Source organism: Bubalus bubalis, chromosome 5, assembly GCF_019923935.1.
Source record: "Bubalus bubalis isolate 160015118507 breed Murrah chromosome 5, NDDB_SH_1, whole genome shotgun sequence".
NCBI classification, from domain to species: domain Eukaryota; kingdom Metazoa; phylum Chordata; class Mammalia; order Artiodactyla; family Bovidae; genus Bubalus; species Bubalus bubalis.
The window spans coordinates 79,637,114-79,651,524 of record NC_059161.1 but is presented as its reverse complement, the minus strand read 5'-3'; the positions used below and the strand labels follow the sequence as shown (position 1 = coordinate 79,651,524).

Here is a 14,411-nt window from a genome sequence, read left to right as displayed (position 1 = left end):
ACTTTCTGATTAGAGTGGTATCATCTGCATATCTGAGGTTGTTGATTTTTTTCCCGGCAATCTTGATTCCAGCTTGTGCTTCATCCAACCTGGCATTTCGCATGATGTACTCTGCATATAAGTTAAATAAGCAGGGTGACATAATTTTTACCAAATCACCTTTCAGAGATGTTGAACTAGTTTACATTTCTGTTACCAGCGTGTGGGACTCATGATTCTTCCACATTCCTACCAACACAGTGTATTATCAATCTCCCAGTATAGCAGATATTGGGATCATTGCCCTTCTTGATACCTTTAAGGTTCTTTGCGTTTCGGGCATTGTTTCTCTGTTTGTTTCTTCCATATTGAAAAATGGAAGTTTTTGAATAGTACTGTTGTTCTTGCCTTGAAATTTAAAGCTTACGCTGCTTTATTATGAGAGATCTAACATAATGCAGGTTATTAATCAGACATTAATTACTTTTCAGAAGTCCTTATCGGGACTTTTTTAGTTATATAGAAATGTGCACAAATCATTATCTTACATGTTGAATTTTCATTGAGTGAGTGTACCTAGTAGACCAGCACCCAGATCATGAAATAGAACATTTCCAACCCTGTCTTCCCCCTTTATCTCCTCATTGTCATTCACCACAATCCCAAAACTAGTCACCATCTTGACCATTGTGCCATAGTAAAGTTTTGACTGTTTGGTTTTTCTGTAAATAGAATCATACAGTATGTGCTCTTTTGTCTGGCTTCTTTCATTTTGTACTCGTGGTATTGTTTATTCCCTCTCATTACTGGATAGCATTGTATTTTATGAATATACTGCAAAGTATTCCAGAATGTATATACTGGAATGTATCCATTCTAATGTTGCTGTACATTTGGTTTGTTTCCATTTTGGAGCTCTTTTTAAATAGTGTTGCTTTGAAATTCTTTATATATATCTAATGTAATGTCTGTTTTAGAACTAATACGTATTTCTCTTGGACATATATCCTGTGATCCAGCAAATCATTCTATTCTTGTTTTTCTTGTTCCCTTTTATAAAAGCAAGGTAGCTTGGGAAGGAAGCCTTTCTAGTGTGTTACATGAGCCTTTGAGAAGTCATGAATGGGAAGAATTTTTTTATCCAAATCTTGAACTCTCAACTTCAGATAACAACTGCAGTTTATTGACTCTTCTATCACTAAGTGCTTCTTGTACATTATTTCATTTATTTCTCATAAGAACCTGATTAGATAGCTACTGTACTCCCATTTTATAGCTGAGGAAAGTGAGACTAAGAGGTATTATTTGTCTGACATTCCATGGTCAGTAAGTAATGTGATAGAGAATCAAACACTATTATCTTGGACTCCATAATCTTACCTACTATATTACCCCCCTTTTCTAAATTATGGACATTTAAGATGAGGGCAAGGAGGAAAGAACAGCAAAGTTCTTCCTGCTCTTTGATTTCTCCATCATGCTAGGATATGTCACTTTCAGCAACCCCTTTTCCTCACACTCAAAATCATTTCACATGCCTCAGATTTTTTAACCTTGTGTGAACTTTGTCCAGAAAACATGACCAAGTGAATACAGGTCATACTGATGTCTTTTTCCTCTTACAGAAAAAACGCAGTGAGATTCCTTGTTATTGGGAAAATCAGCCAATGGGATGTCAGAAACTAAACTGTGCTTTCCATCACAACAGAGGACGTTATGTTGATGGCCTTTTCCTACCTCCAAGCAAAAGTGAGTTTCGTTTTTTAATTTTAAAAGGCTAGTTGCTGTATAATGAACACCTACATGCATACTTTATAGAGTACATACTTATAGAGTACATTGCCGTCTCTGTAGTCTTGTGAGCAGTTTTATTTTCACTTCAGATGAGGAAACTGAACTTTATTAAGGTTAAATGACTTGTGCACAGTCATAAGCCAATAAAGTAGCAGTCATGATTAAAACTTTGTTGACAAAGCTGTGCTGCTTCACAAATGTTTCTTGGCATGACTGTTTAGGTTACTTTAGCTTATGTCATTTCCCATTTTCTTACCATGCTTACAGAGATTTTTCAAAAGAAACTTGATTGTCCAGGCCAGGGGTTGGCAATCCTGGTCTTTCACCTGTATTGTAAAGTAAAATTTTATTGAAATGAAGCCCTGCCCGTTTGTTTACATATTTTCTATGGCCAAATTTTGTGCTACTGCTGTGGAGTTGAGTAGTTGAAACACAGATCTACAAGGCTTAAAATATTTACTCTATACTTCTTTATATTAAAAAATGTGCTTATCCTGCTCTAGGGTATAATCTAAAATAAAACTCACACTCTGTCAAAAGCTAGTATTTATTTTCTTTTAAAGTAATTTCCTAATGGAGTGATTAGCCATTTAAAAGCTACATCTGCTGTGTGATTAAAATCTGATGGCTGTATATTTTTATCTTCTTTAAGGGGAAAAAAGGCTCACTCCTTTCTGATTTGATTCAAAAGTATTACCCACTGTCTCTTTAAAAAGCTGCTTCTTGGTCCTACAGCCTAGAATTTCAGTATTAAAATTTAATGTCTAGAATGTGTAAATAATTACTATGCATCTAGCTTTTATTCTCTGAGTGCCCACTTTGTGTTTACATAGAGTGAATAGTTTTTAGCTAGAAGCCACATTTTCCCTCCTGGAAGTTTAGAACCTAATTGGGAAAATGGGGAAATTAAAAGCTAAATTAAATTTTTAATTAAAAGAGATAAATTAAAAAAGACAATGCTCAAATCACCAAGCTTATTATAGATAGTTGGAGTTTTTTGATGAATTGAAACTTTTTTTTTTAATTTACAACTAATTTTTTATGTCTAGCTGTGTTGCCCACTGTGCCTGAGTCACCAGAAGAGGAAGTGAAAGCTAGCCAGCTCACAGTTCAGCAGAGCAAATTATCTGTCCAGTCTAATCCCTCTCCTCAGCTGCGAAGTGTTATGAAAGTAGAAAGTTCAGAAAACGTTCCCAGCCCTACACACCCACCAGTGGTGATCAATGCTGCAGACGATGATGAAGACGATGATGGTGAGCTTTAGCTCTTTCTTTAGGACAAGTAAAAGATCAGGGTAACTTAGTGAGTTAGCATCAGACTTGAAACTCTACATCTGTTTTTTAATTGGAAATTTGCCTTAAATGTTGACAATATAGATCAGTTTTCTGAGGAAGGTGATGAAACCAAAACACCTACCCTGCAACCAACTCTTGAAGTTCATAATGGATTACGAATGACTTCTGCCCGGAAACCTGGGGTCAATTTAAAACAAGGTAAGAAGGGGCTATTTTGAGGCTAGTTTCTGCTCATAAATCTTACAGCACTATTGAATATGTCCAGACTATCTTAAATACCTTTGAAATTTAATTCATAATTACCAGCACCTCCCTCTTCCTTGTGGCCTTTACACTTATTCACACACACACACTTACATATACTTTCTCTTATTCATTGAGAAAGTATGTACAAATAAAATGCAAGGGTAACATGGTGCTAGTTCCTCACGTGGTTGCTATTTGTGTTCCTAGGTGAAAGTTTGAATTTTGGAATAAAAACTCTTGAAGAAATTAAATCCAAGAAAATGAAGGAAAAATCAAAGAAGCAAGGTGGTAAGTTTTCAGGAGTTTTAACATGGAGAATTGAATGTTTCTAGAGAAGACTAAAAAGACACTTGGCACCAACCAAAATGAGCAAATAGATTTTGATTTTTGTGGCTTGTTTAAATTAAAACATAGTCTTATTTAAAACATAGTTGCTTTTTTAAACCGTTGCAGCTGTGTTTCAGTCCCTAAGTATTCAGAACTAGGCACATACAATAAAAAACCTGAAAGAACTTGTTTATTTTGAGAAATGTAACTCTACAGAACAGCATATGAGCTTTTTTGGCCACACTGCATGGCTTGCAGGATCGTGGTGCCCTGACCAGGGATTGAGCCCGTGCGCCTTGCGGTGACAGCTCAGAGCCCTAACCGCTGAGCCGCCAGGGCGTTCCCCAAACTATAGTAAAAGAGGAGAGACTTGATTTTGCAGTAGGTTAATTCTTCCTCAGGAACTGCTAGAATTTTCTTCTAGTGTTTGCCTTAGTCTGGTTGATCTGTATTTCCAACCATAAAAATATTAGGTTAGTGCAAAAGTAATTGCGGTTTTACATTGTTGAACTTTGCTGTTTGATATTGGGATACATTCCTAAATAATGTGTGTTATACATCATTTTAATGTTCATTTCGCAGTTTGTTTTTTGCTCGTGACTTATTACTTGCTATGTATTTTATATTTATTTTAGACTAGGGAAATGGTTTTAGACAAAAAGCATATTCAAGTGATTTTCTTAAATCAAGTTCAAAATGAGTCATAAAGCAGCAGAGTCAACTCTCAACATCAGCAACACGTTTGGCCCTGGAACTGCTAACAAGCGTTCAGTGCAGTGGTGGTTCGAGAAGTTTTGCAAAGGAGACTTGAAAATGAAGATCATAGTGGACAGTTACCAGAAGTTGACAGTGACCAACTGAGAGCAGTCATTGAACCTGATCCTCTTAACAGCTACATGAGAAGTTGCCAAAGAACTGTGTTGATCATTCTGTGGTCATTTGGTGTTTGAAGCAAATTAGAAAGGTGAAGAAAGTTGGTAAGTGGGAGCCTCATGAGCTGACCAAAACCCAAAAAAATCATTGCTTTGAAGTGTGATCTCTTATTCTACATAATGACAACAAACCATTCCTTGATCATATATAACACATATGTACACATTCCTCGATCTCATGTAACAAAAATTGGATTGTACATGACAACAGGCAGCAACCAGTTCAGCGGCTGGACTGATAAGAAGCTCCAAAGGACTTCCAAAGCCAAACTTGCACCAAAAAATGGTCACGGTCTTTCTTTTGTGGTCTGTTGCCAGTTTGATGCACTCCAGCTTTCTGCATCCCAGTGAAACCATTGCATCTGAGAAGTATGCTCAGCAAATCAATGCCTGCAGCTGACTTTGGTTAACAGAAAGGGCCCAGTTCTTCTCCACAACAACGCTTCAAAACTTGAACAAAATTGGGCTGTGAAGTTTTGCCTCATATTCATTCACTCATATTCATGATGAAGTTTTTCCATCATATTCATTTGACCTCTCACCAACTGATAACCACTTCTAAGCACCTCAACAACTTTTTGCAGGGAAAATGGTCTCACAACCAGCAGGATGCAGAAAATGCTTTTCAAGGGTTCATCGAATGCATGGGTTTTTACACTACAGGAATAAACTTATTTCTCATTGGCAAAAAATGTATTAATTGTAATGGTTCCTATTTTGATTCATAGAAATGTATTTGAGCCTAGTTATACTGATTTAAAATTCATGGTTTGAAACCGCAATTATGTTTGTACCAATCTAATAGATATCGTGTGAAATGTATTTAGAAAGAATCAGAAGATTGGTTCTAAGCGCCTTGTTAAAGCTTGTTCTGCAGCGACTTTGGAGTTACGTTTTGCAGACGATTGAGTATGGATGGAAAGAATTGGATTGACACACCTGATAGGGGTGTGCTTCTGAGGTTAGGGTTAGTGTAATGTTAGCCTCACTAGTAAGTAAGTAAAAGTAGATTGAGTGCCTGAGTAACTCAGAACAGTTTATATTTTATTTTCACATTGTGCCAAAGGCAGATAAGAAATGAGATTATCTCCCTTTCCCTACTCCCATTTCACTGTAGGCAAACAGGAACAGAAAGATTGCTTGGCTTGTAGTCCAGTGGTCTGTTTTGGACTTACCTGGTCTCAAAAAACAAAATTTCTTGATTTATGATAGCTTCATTTTTCATAGATTATTTACTGTTCTTTGACTTTATTTAGAAGGTTCTTCGGGAGCTTCCAGTCTTTTACTCCAGTCACAGCCCATGCCAGGTCCTGAAAAAGAGAATGTCCGGACTGTGGTGAGGACAGTAACTTTGTCCAGCAAGCAAGGTGAGGTACAGGTAGATCTGAGCAGCTGTGAGTTCCTGCTTTTAAGTGGGAGAGCAGAATCCTTGGGTTTGGTGTATTGGTGGATTTGCAGGGAGATTTTGAGTATGTTAATTGGATAGAAGGATGAGAATTAGTGCATTTGACTCTACTGTTTAAAAGGTTGAAATTGTTAATCATGCAGCCTTCATATTTATATATTTAAGTTTTACATTGTTTATTTTATGCAGTGAATTTATTGACTGTCCATTGTAGGTAAAAAACTATAATAAAACCCTTTCATTTAGAGAGAAATGTAAAAGTCTTTTCCTCTAATAGTTTTTAAGTCTAATAAGGAATATGACAGAAGTAATTATAGTATGCAGATACATTTAAATGTTTGTGTCATTCAGACAACAAAAAATTAAGAAAAGAGCTCACTTCTTGCTGGATCAAGGAAGGTTATAGAGGAGAGTTAGCAGTGAAGTAAAGTATGATTTTATTTAACATAAGGACTTGAGCAAGCAAAAATATAGCTTGGGTTTTGTAACCAATTGGTTAGATACAGCTTGTCTTTGTGTTCTTGGTTACTGTTAATAATTAGGACTGTGTTATTGCTTCCTTTGGACTGTTCATTTGGTTATTTGAATTATTACTCAATAGGTTGATTGTTTTTTTCCCCTTTAAATGTCAGTAGTCTTTATTTCTCAAGACTAAGATCTGATTTCCAAGAGACTTTCTTAAAATCAGAGCATACTTTGTATCCATTAGTAGTTACTGAATACAGGAAAAATTGGATAATGATAGAGAAATTCTGTTTTTGCCAAAATTGGATAATGATAGAGAAATTCTGTTTTTGCCATATTAGGGGATGAACCTCTGGTAAGATTGAGTCTAACCGAGAGACTGGGGAAACGAAAATTTTCAGTAGGTGAGATAAGTTTTATGCATATTCTTTGTTTTCTGCTTGCTTCTGCATTACTTGATATCTTCTCTAAAATTCTCTTTATACGGATGCCCAATCAATATTGATATGGACTCCCTTGTATTTCTGGCTGAAAGCATGTATAAAATCCTTTTATGTTTTTAACATGTACAAAGTCATACAAATTTAAAATTCAGTTAAATTTATTAGTGCTGTTTTATACTTAGGGGAAGTATTTTACCATGTAATTAAATTATTGTGTAGTGACCGTAGTGTGTCTGTCTCAAGAGGGTTATTTTGAAAATCTTAACTGACATCAGAGCTTCTTTCATACTCGTTTAAAATGTGCTTATGCATATGAAATCTTACCTGTTTTGTGTTTTGTTTTATACCATTCTTCCTGCCTGAGAAATTTTAGGTAAAAAATTATGGAAATAATCTCTTAATAGCAGCATATGTGTTAACTTTGTGATTTTTTGGTTGTATATTTAAAGTATAAATAAGAGGAGACAGGAAAGTATACTCTGTATAGGGTCTTTAAAGTTTTGACAGAACCTTGCTAAGATTTATCTTCAGTTAAGGTTTATCTTCAGTTAACTATCCAAAGAATAGTTTTTAAAAGTTCTGATATTTAAATAACTTGTATTGACCAGTGTAATGTAATAAACCAGGAGTTAGGAATCTTGGTTTAGGTCCTGGCTCTATCACTGACTGATAACTTGGGGGTAAGATACAGCATCTTTCATAATCTTAGCTTTCGTATCTGAAATTGAAGAAAGTGGGGTTTTGGCCTTTGGAGTCTTGTTGTCACAGGAAATTTTTAAATTTTATGGTTCTTTTGCTATACTCCTAATCATCCCAGTTGCATTTAATCACAGAATCTACCTAGACTTCAGCAGTTGGCCAGTTAAAGAGTTTTTTGTGTGTGAAGATTTTTTTTCTATATATCCCTAAATCTTGAATTTCAGCTTGAATCAGGGTTTATAATCCTCCATTTTTAGTTTTAATTATTTGGTAAATGTTAATTTGTGCTTTCTAATTTTTTGTCTTCCTTCTCTTTTTTCTGGTACATTTTCATTCCTTTTCTAACATTGAGTTATAAGGAAGCTAGAAGGTGAACATCATATATTTAAATCATATACATGCATCATATACTTACATCATATACATGCAGAAAACTTGCAGAATTATTCTGTATTGTATTTCTTGACCTTGCTGAAAGTTGACTTGAAATGTTAAGCTGAGTTCCCTCTGTTGTAGGCGGTGACAGTGACCCTCCATTAAAGCGTAGCCTCGCACAGAGGCTAGGGAAGAAAATTGAAGCTCCAGAGGCTAACACTGACAAAACACCAAAGAGAGGTACCTATGTTCTAATACACTTTGTGTGTGTAATCCTGCTGCTTGTCTGTTGTAATGTTAACAGGTATGGTTTGTCATTCTTTTTGCTCAAGTAGATTAGATTATTATCTTCTCATGTCGGTTTTTTCATTCAGCAAACATTTGAAGGTTTACTCTGCTAGATCCTAGGTCACCATTGGGTAAAAAACACCATCACAGTCTTCAGGAGCTTGTAGTCTCATGGTAGATAGGAATACTTACATATATTGTGGTAAATTCTGTGACAGGAAGTGCACAGTGTTACGGGAGCACATATGAAGGGCACCTGATCTCACCATCTGTCAGGGTGAGGTTCCCAGGGGAAGTGATGTTGGCACTCAGACCTGAAACATGGTTTATCCAGGTAAAGGCGAAGGGTTAGGGGCTGAGAGCATGACACGTGCAAGGCACAGAGCTCAAGGGACTCACTTGTGGCTGAATCAGAATTGGAAAGGAGAGCATGACAATGGGAGAGGATGAAGGGACTGCTGGTCATACAGAGTCTTTTAAGCCTAATAGGGCTTAAAATATTAGAGAGTTTGGGCTTATCCTAAGATAGTAGCAAACAATGGGAAGGTTATTAACAAGAATCAGGGTGCCTAGATTGGCATTTTGGAACCACCACCCTGTCTAAGATATGGAGAAGAGGGTTAAGAGTGCTCTCCAGGAAGGAGTTAGCAGGCTTTCAACGTAATACAGGCAAGAGGAGGTAGTGGCGTAGATTTAGTGTTCTAGAAGTTGGTATGAAGAAGCGTGGACTAATTTGAGAGGTAGTTGGGAGTTAGAATGATTTTATAGTTGAAGTTTTATGTATGGAAAGAGGTAAGTGGTTGGGTTTTTATTTTTTCCCGTTGTATGACATGCAGTTGAAACAGTGGTGTTAAGTACTAAATAAATAAATGAGGTGTTTTTTCCTTCTTGTATTTAGTTTTAACTAAATACAAGATATTTAGTTAAGATAAGAAATTTCTTTACTCGTCTTCCCTAGCACAAGAGGCTTTGATAAATAGACCATCTCGTTTGGTCTATATTCTGTCTTACATTCTCAGACCTGTAAACAGAAGTTGCTTTTTTCTTTGCAATCAAATTTCCTTTCCTATTGCCTATTAATTACATTGAAGACTCATAGCTAAAGAGCATATTTCAAAAGGCAGGGTACTTTTTGATGCCAGTAAGATTTCAGAATATTGTACAATAGCAAAACTACTCCCCGAAATTAAGTAGTTTTTGCTTTTCAATGTAAAGAGGTGACTTTTTTTGTTTTGAGCTTTCCAAAGTGCTCTAGAGAATCCGTGATTTCCTATAAATCTTATCTGTACTGTGAAGAAGACAAGTTTTTTAAGACCTAAAGAGATTTTTCAAAAGCATTTTCCTTAGAAAACAAGTATAATAAGTCTGATTTGTAACCTTTGAAAAAGATTTTTGATCTCTAAGAAGTCTAACTTCTTTTTTTTAATCTTTTTCCTTTTTTAAACAGTCCAAGTTTCCAAGTCTCTGAAGGAGCGATTAGGCATGTCAACTGGTCCAAACAGTGAGGAAGCAGCAGGTAGGTAAACCCTAATGCCACCTCCTGATAAATTTTTCTTACTTTAAGAATCTTTTTCTCCAGTTTACCTTTTGACTTAGGTTGAAGGTTATGGGGTTTTTTGTATGTGTATGGATTTGTTTGTTTTTTAAGTAATATTTTTCTCACTGGTATGAATTCTCTTTTTGTGGTTAAAGATAGCAACATGATTTTTATTTTTATGATAGCAGTAATAACTGGAAACTAGAAACAATCTATTCAACAAAAAGGAATTAAGATAGTTATATGTTAAAATAGTTGCTGTCATGAAAAGTCATTCTGAACAATAACGATATGGGAAACTTAGCCCCGTGTTTTGAATGAAGAGAGGCTATGAAGGAACACATAGTGCTTTTGACTTAGAGCAACATAAACTTTTTTGGTGAGAGGTGGGTAATAAAGTTTATTTTCTTATTATAGAAACATATTCCTTAGAAAATGTCCTTATGTATGAGACGATTTCCAGTTTTATAAAAATAAAACTAAATGCCTAGAAAGAAAAATACACCAAAGTGTTAACATTGGTTTTTATCTGGGTGTTGATTAAAAATTACTTAAAAGTAATTTTAATTTTTAATTTAAGTAATTTTAATTTTCTTCATTAATTTTCCTCCTGTACTCTAATTTTTATTGTTGTTGTTCAGTTGCTAAGTCATGTCCAACTCTTTGTGATCCCAAAGAGCACACCAGGATTCCCAGTCCTTCACTATCTCCTGGAGTTTGCTCAGATTCCTGTCCATAGAGTCAGTGATGCTGTCTAACTGCCTCAATCTCTGCCGCAGTCTCCTTTTGCCTTCAGTTTTTCCCAGCATCAGGATCTTTTCTATTGAGTTGACTCTTCGCATCAGTTGGCCAAAGTATTGGAGCTTCAGCTTCAGCATCAGTCCTTCCAATGAATATTCAGATTTGCTTTTCTTGAGGTTTAATTGATTTAATCTCCTTGTAGTCCAAGGGACTGTCAAAAGAGTTGTTCACCAGCACCACAGTTCAGAAACACCAATTCCTTGGCCCTCAGCGTTCTCTATGGTCCATTTCTCACACCCATACATGAGTACTGGAAAAACCATAGCTTGGACTATACGGATCTTTGTCAGCCAAGTGATGTCTCTGATTTCTAATACATTGTCCAGGTTTGTAATAGGTTTCCTTCCAATGAGCAAGCGTCTTCTTTAATTTCATGGCTGCAGTCACCGTCCACAGTGATTTTGGAGCCCAAGAAAATAAAATCTGTCACTATTTCCAGTTTTTCCTCTTACATTTGCAATGAAGTCATGGAACCAGATGCCATGGCCTTAGTTTTTTGAATGTTGAGTTTTAAGCCAACTTTCTCACTCTCCTCTTTCACCGTCATCTTTAGTTCCTTGTCGTTGTCTGCTATTGGAGTGGTATCATCTGTATATCTGAGGCTGTTGATATTTCTCCCAGCAGTCTTGATTCTAGCTTGTGATTCTTTTTCCTTTAAGAGTTTTCTGTTTCTTCCTGTTATGCTGGGACTCTGGTATGATAGATCTAAACATGGATCTTTTTGTTCATTATGCTTAGTGTTCAGTGGGAGGTTTGAATCTTTAAGGACTTAACTTATTAGTTGTAGAAAATATTTCTCTGACTTCTCTGAGTATGTCCTCTCCACCCTTTATGTTTTCTCTTTATGACATTCTTACTAGATGTGGGAACTTTCGGATACTCTGCATGTCTTAACCTTGACTTCATGCTTTCCGTTCCTTTGCTTTTTTCCTCACATACTGTTATTTTTGCTTGGCTGTTTTCTGAATTAAGAATTGACATACTTTTTCTGTGAAAGATTCGATGGTAAATATTTTAGGCTTGAGGTCCACAGTTTCTCACTGCAACTGCTCTTCCACTAATGTGAAAGCAGCCATTTGCAGTATATAAATAAATAGTATGGCTGTGTTCCAGTAAAGCTTTATTTATGAAATATAGATCATGATCAGATTTATTTGCTCACCCTATTCTAGATGGCTAATTTTCTACTGGCCTTGCAGTGTTTTTTGTTTTTTTGTTAGCTTTATTTTGTCACTTGGATTTTTATTTTTCAAGAACTTTTCTTACTCAGTTCTCTGATTTGTCCTTTTCCATAGCTTGATATCTCGCAGTTCTGAGGTGTTTTGTTTTGTTGTTTTTTTTTAATTTGTTGAAGTATACTCGATTTACAGTGTTGCATTAATTTCTTCTATACAGTAAAGTGATGTAGTAACACATATATTCATATCCTTTCCATTGTGGTTTACGTAGCATATTGAATATAGTTTCCTGTGCTACATGGTAGGAAGCACTTTGTTATTTATCCATTCTGTGTGTAATAGTTTGCATCTCCTAGCCCCAGGCTCCCTATCCATTCCTCTTCTACCCACGCCTGCACCCTCCCACCCCCGCCCGGGCAGAGCCACAAGTCTGTTTTCTGTGTCTGTGAGTCTGTTTCTCTTATGTGGATAAGTTCATTTGTGTCATATTTTAGATTACATACATAAGTAATAGTGCATCAGTTCAGTTCAGTTGCTCAGTCGTGTCCAACTCTTCGCGACCCCATGAATCGCAGCACGCCAGTCCTCCCTGTCTATCACCAACTCCCGGAGTTCACCCAGACCCACGTCCATCGAGTCAGTGATGCCATCCAGCCATCTATCCTCTGTCGTCCCCTTCTCCTCCTGCCCACAATCCCTCCCAGCATCAGAGTCTTTTCCATTGAGTCAACTCTTCGCATGAGGTGGCCAAAGTACTGGAGTTTCAGCTTCAGCATCATTCCCTCCAAAGAAATCCCAGGGCTGATCTCCTTCAGAATGGACTGGTTGGATCTCCTTGCAGTCCAAGGGACTCTCGAGTCTTCTCCAACACCACAGTTCAAAAGCATCAATTCTTCAGCGCTCAGCCTTCTTCACAGTCCAACTCTCACATCCATACATGACCACAGGAAAAACCATAGCCTTGACTAAGCGGACCTTTGTTGGCAAAGTAATGTCTCTGCTTTTGAATATGCTATCTAGGTTGGTCATAACTTTCCTTCCAAGGAGTAAGCGTCTTTTAATTTCATGGCTGCAGTCACCATCTGCAGTGATTTTGGAGCCCCAAAAAATAAAGTTGGACACTGTTTCCACTGTTTCCCCATCTATTTCCCATGAAGTGATGGGACTGGATGCCATGATCTTCGTTTTCTGAATGTTGAGCTTTAAGCCAACTTTTTCACTCTCCTCTTTCACTTTCATCAAGAGGCTTTTTAGTTCCTCTTCACTTTCTGCCATAAGGGTGGTGTCATCTGCATATCTGAGGTTATTGATATTTCCCCCGGCAATCTTGATTCCAGCTTGTGTTTCTTCCAGCCCAGCGTTTCTCATGATGTACTCTGCATAGAAGTTAAATAAGCAGGGTGACAATATACAGCCTTGACGTACTCCTTTTCCTATTTGGAACCAGTCTGTTGTTCCATGTCCAGCTCTAACTGTTGCTTCCTGACCTGCATACAGATTTCTCAAGAGGCAGGTCAGGTGGTCTGGTATTCCCATCTCTTTCAGAATTTTCCACAGTTTCTTGTAATCCACACAGTCAAAGGCTTTGGCATAGTCAATAAAGCAGAAATAGATGTTTTTCTGGAACTCTCTTGCTTTTTCCATGATCCAGCGGATGTTGGCAATTTGATCTCTGGTTCCTCTGCCTTTTCTAAAACCAGCTTGAACATCAGGAAGTTCACGGTTCACGTATTGCTGAAGCCTGGCCTGGAGAATTTTGAGCATTACTTTACTAGCATGTGAGATGAGTGCAATTGTGCAGTAGTTTGAGCATTCTTTGGCATTGCCTTTCTTTGGGATTGGAATGAAAACTGACCTTTTCCAGTCCTGTGGCCACTGCTGAGTTTTCCAAATTTGCTGGCATAATAGTGCATAGTATTTGTCTTTCTCTTTCTGGTGTACTTCATTTAGTATGATAGGTCCAATCTCTAGGTCCATCCATGTTGCTGTCAGTGGCGTTATTTCAGTCTTTTTTATGACTGAGTAGTAGCCATTGTAGCTGTGTATCACATCTTTGTCCATTCATCTGTCAGTGGACATTTAAGTTGCTTCCATGTCTTGGCTATTGTAAGTAGTGCTGCAATGAATATTGAGGTGCCTTAACATTTTTGATTTCCGTTTTCTTCATATATATGCCCAGGAGTGAGATTGCAGGATCATGTGACAACTGTTTTTAGTTTTTTTAGGAAGCTCCATTCTGCTTTCCATAGTGGCTGCAGCAGTTCACATTCCCACCAACAGTGGAGGAGGTTCCCTTTCCTCCACACCCTCTCCAGCATTTGTTATTTACCAGCTTTTTGCTGATGGCCATTCTGACCACTGTGAGGTGTAGTGCCTTACTATAGTTGTGATTTGCGTTTCTCTAATAATTATTGATGTTGAGCATCTTTTCATGTGCCTCTTGGTTGGCCATCTGTGTATCTTCTTTGGAGAAATGTCTATTTAGATCTTCTGCCCATTTTTCTATTGGGTTGTTTGTTTTTTATCATTGAGTTGTACGAGCCGTTTGTATATTTTGGAAGTTAAGCCCTTGCTGATTGCATCATTTGCACATATTTTTCTCTCAGGCTGTAGGTTGTTTTTGTTTATGGTTTCCTTTGCTATATGA

The 14,411-nt window shown here is 37.0% G+C and overlaps 1 protein-coding gene across 5 annotated transcripts in view; it reads left to right on the top strand.

The window, feature by feature from the left end:
* ZC3H11A (zinc finger CCCH-type containing 11A) overlaps positions 1-14,411 on the top strand; it is a 45,998-nt gene that overhangs the window by 21,385 nt on the left and 10,202 nt on the right. For 4 of the 5 annotated variants that reach the window (XM_025277656.2, XM_025277652.3, XM_044943324.1 and 1 more), the window contains 8 exons: positions 1,605-1,728; positions 2,823-3,026; positions 3,150-3,266; positions 3,522-3,602; positions 5,830-5,940; positions 6,785-6,847; positions 8,102-8,200; positions 9,696-9,764. In XM_025277656.2, the coding sequence (XP_025133441.1) occupies positions 1,605-1,728; positions 2,823-3,026; positions 3,150-3,266; positions 3,522-3,602; positions 5,830-5,940; positions 6,785-6,847; positions 8,102-8,200; positions 9,696-9,764 (868 nt within the window). The remainder of the gene's footprint in view (positions 1-1,604; positions 1,729-2,822; positions 3,027-3,149; positions 3,267-3,521; positions 3,603-5,829; positions 5,941-6,784; positions 6,848-8,101; positions 8,201-9,695; positions 9,765-14,411) is intronic. The other variant, XM_025277658.3, reaches the window with a different exon arrangement.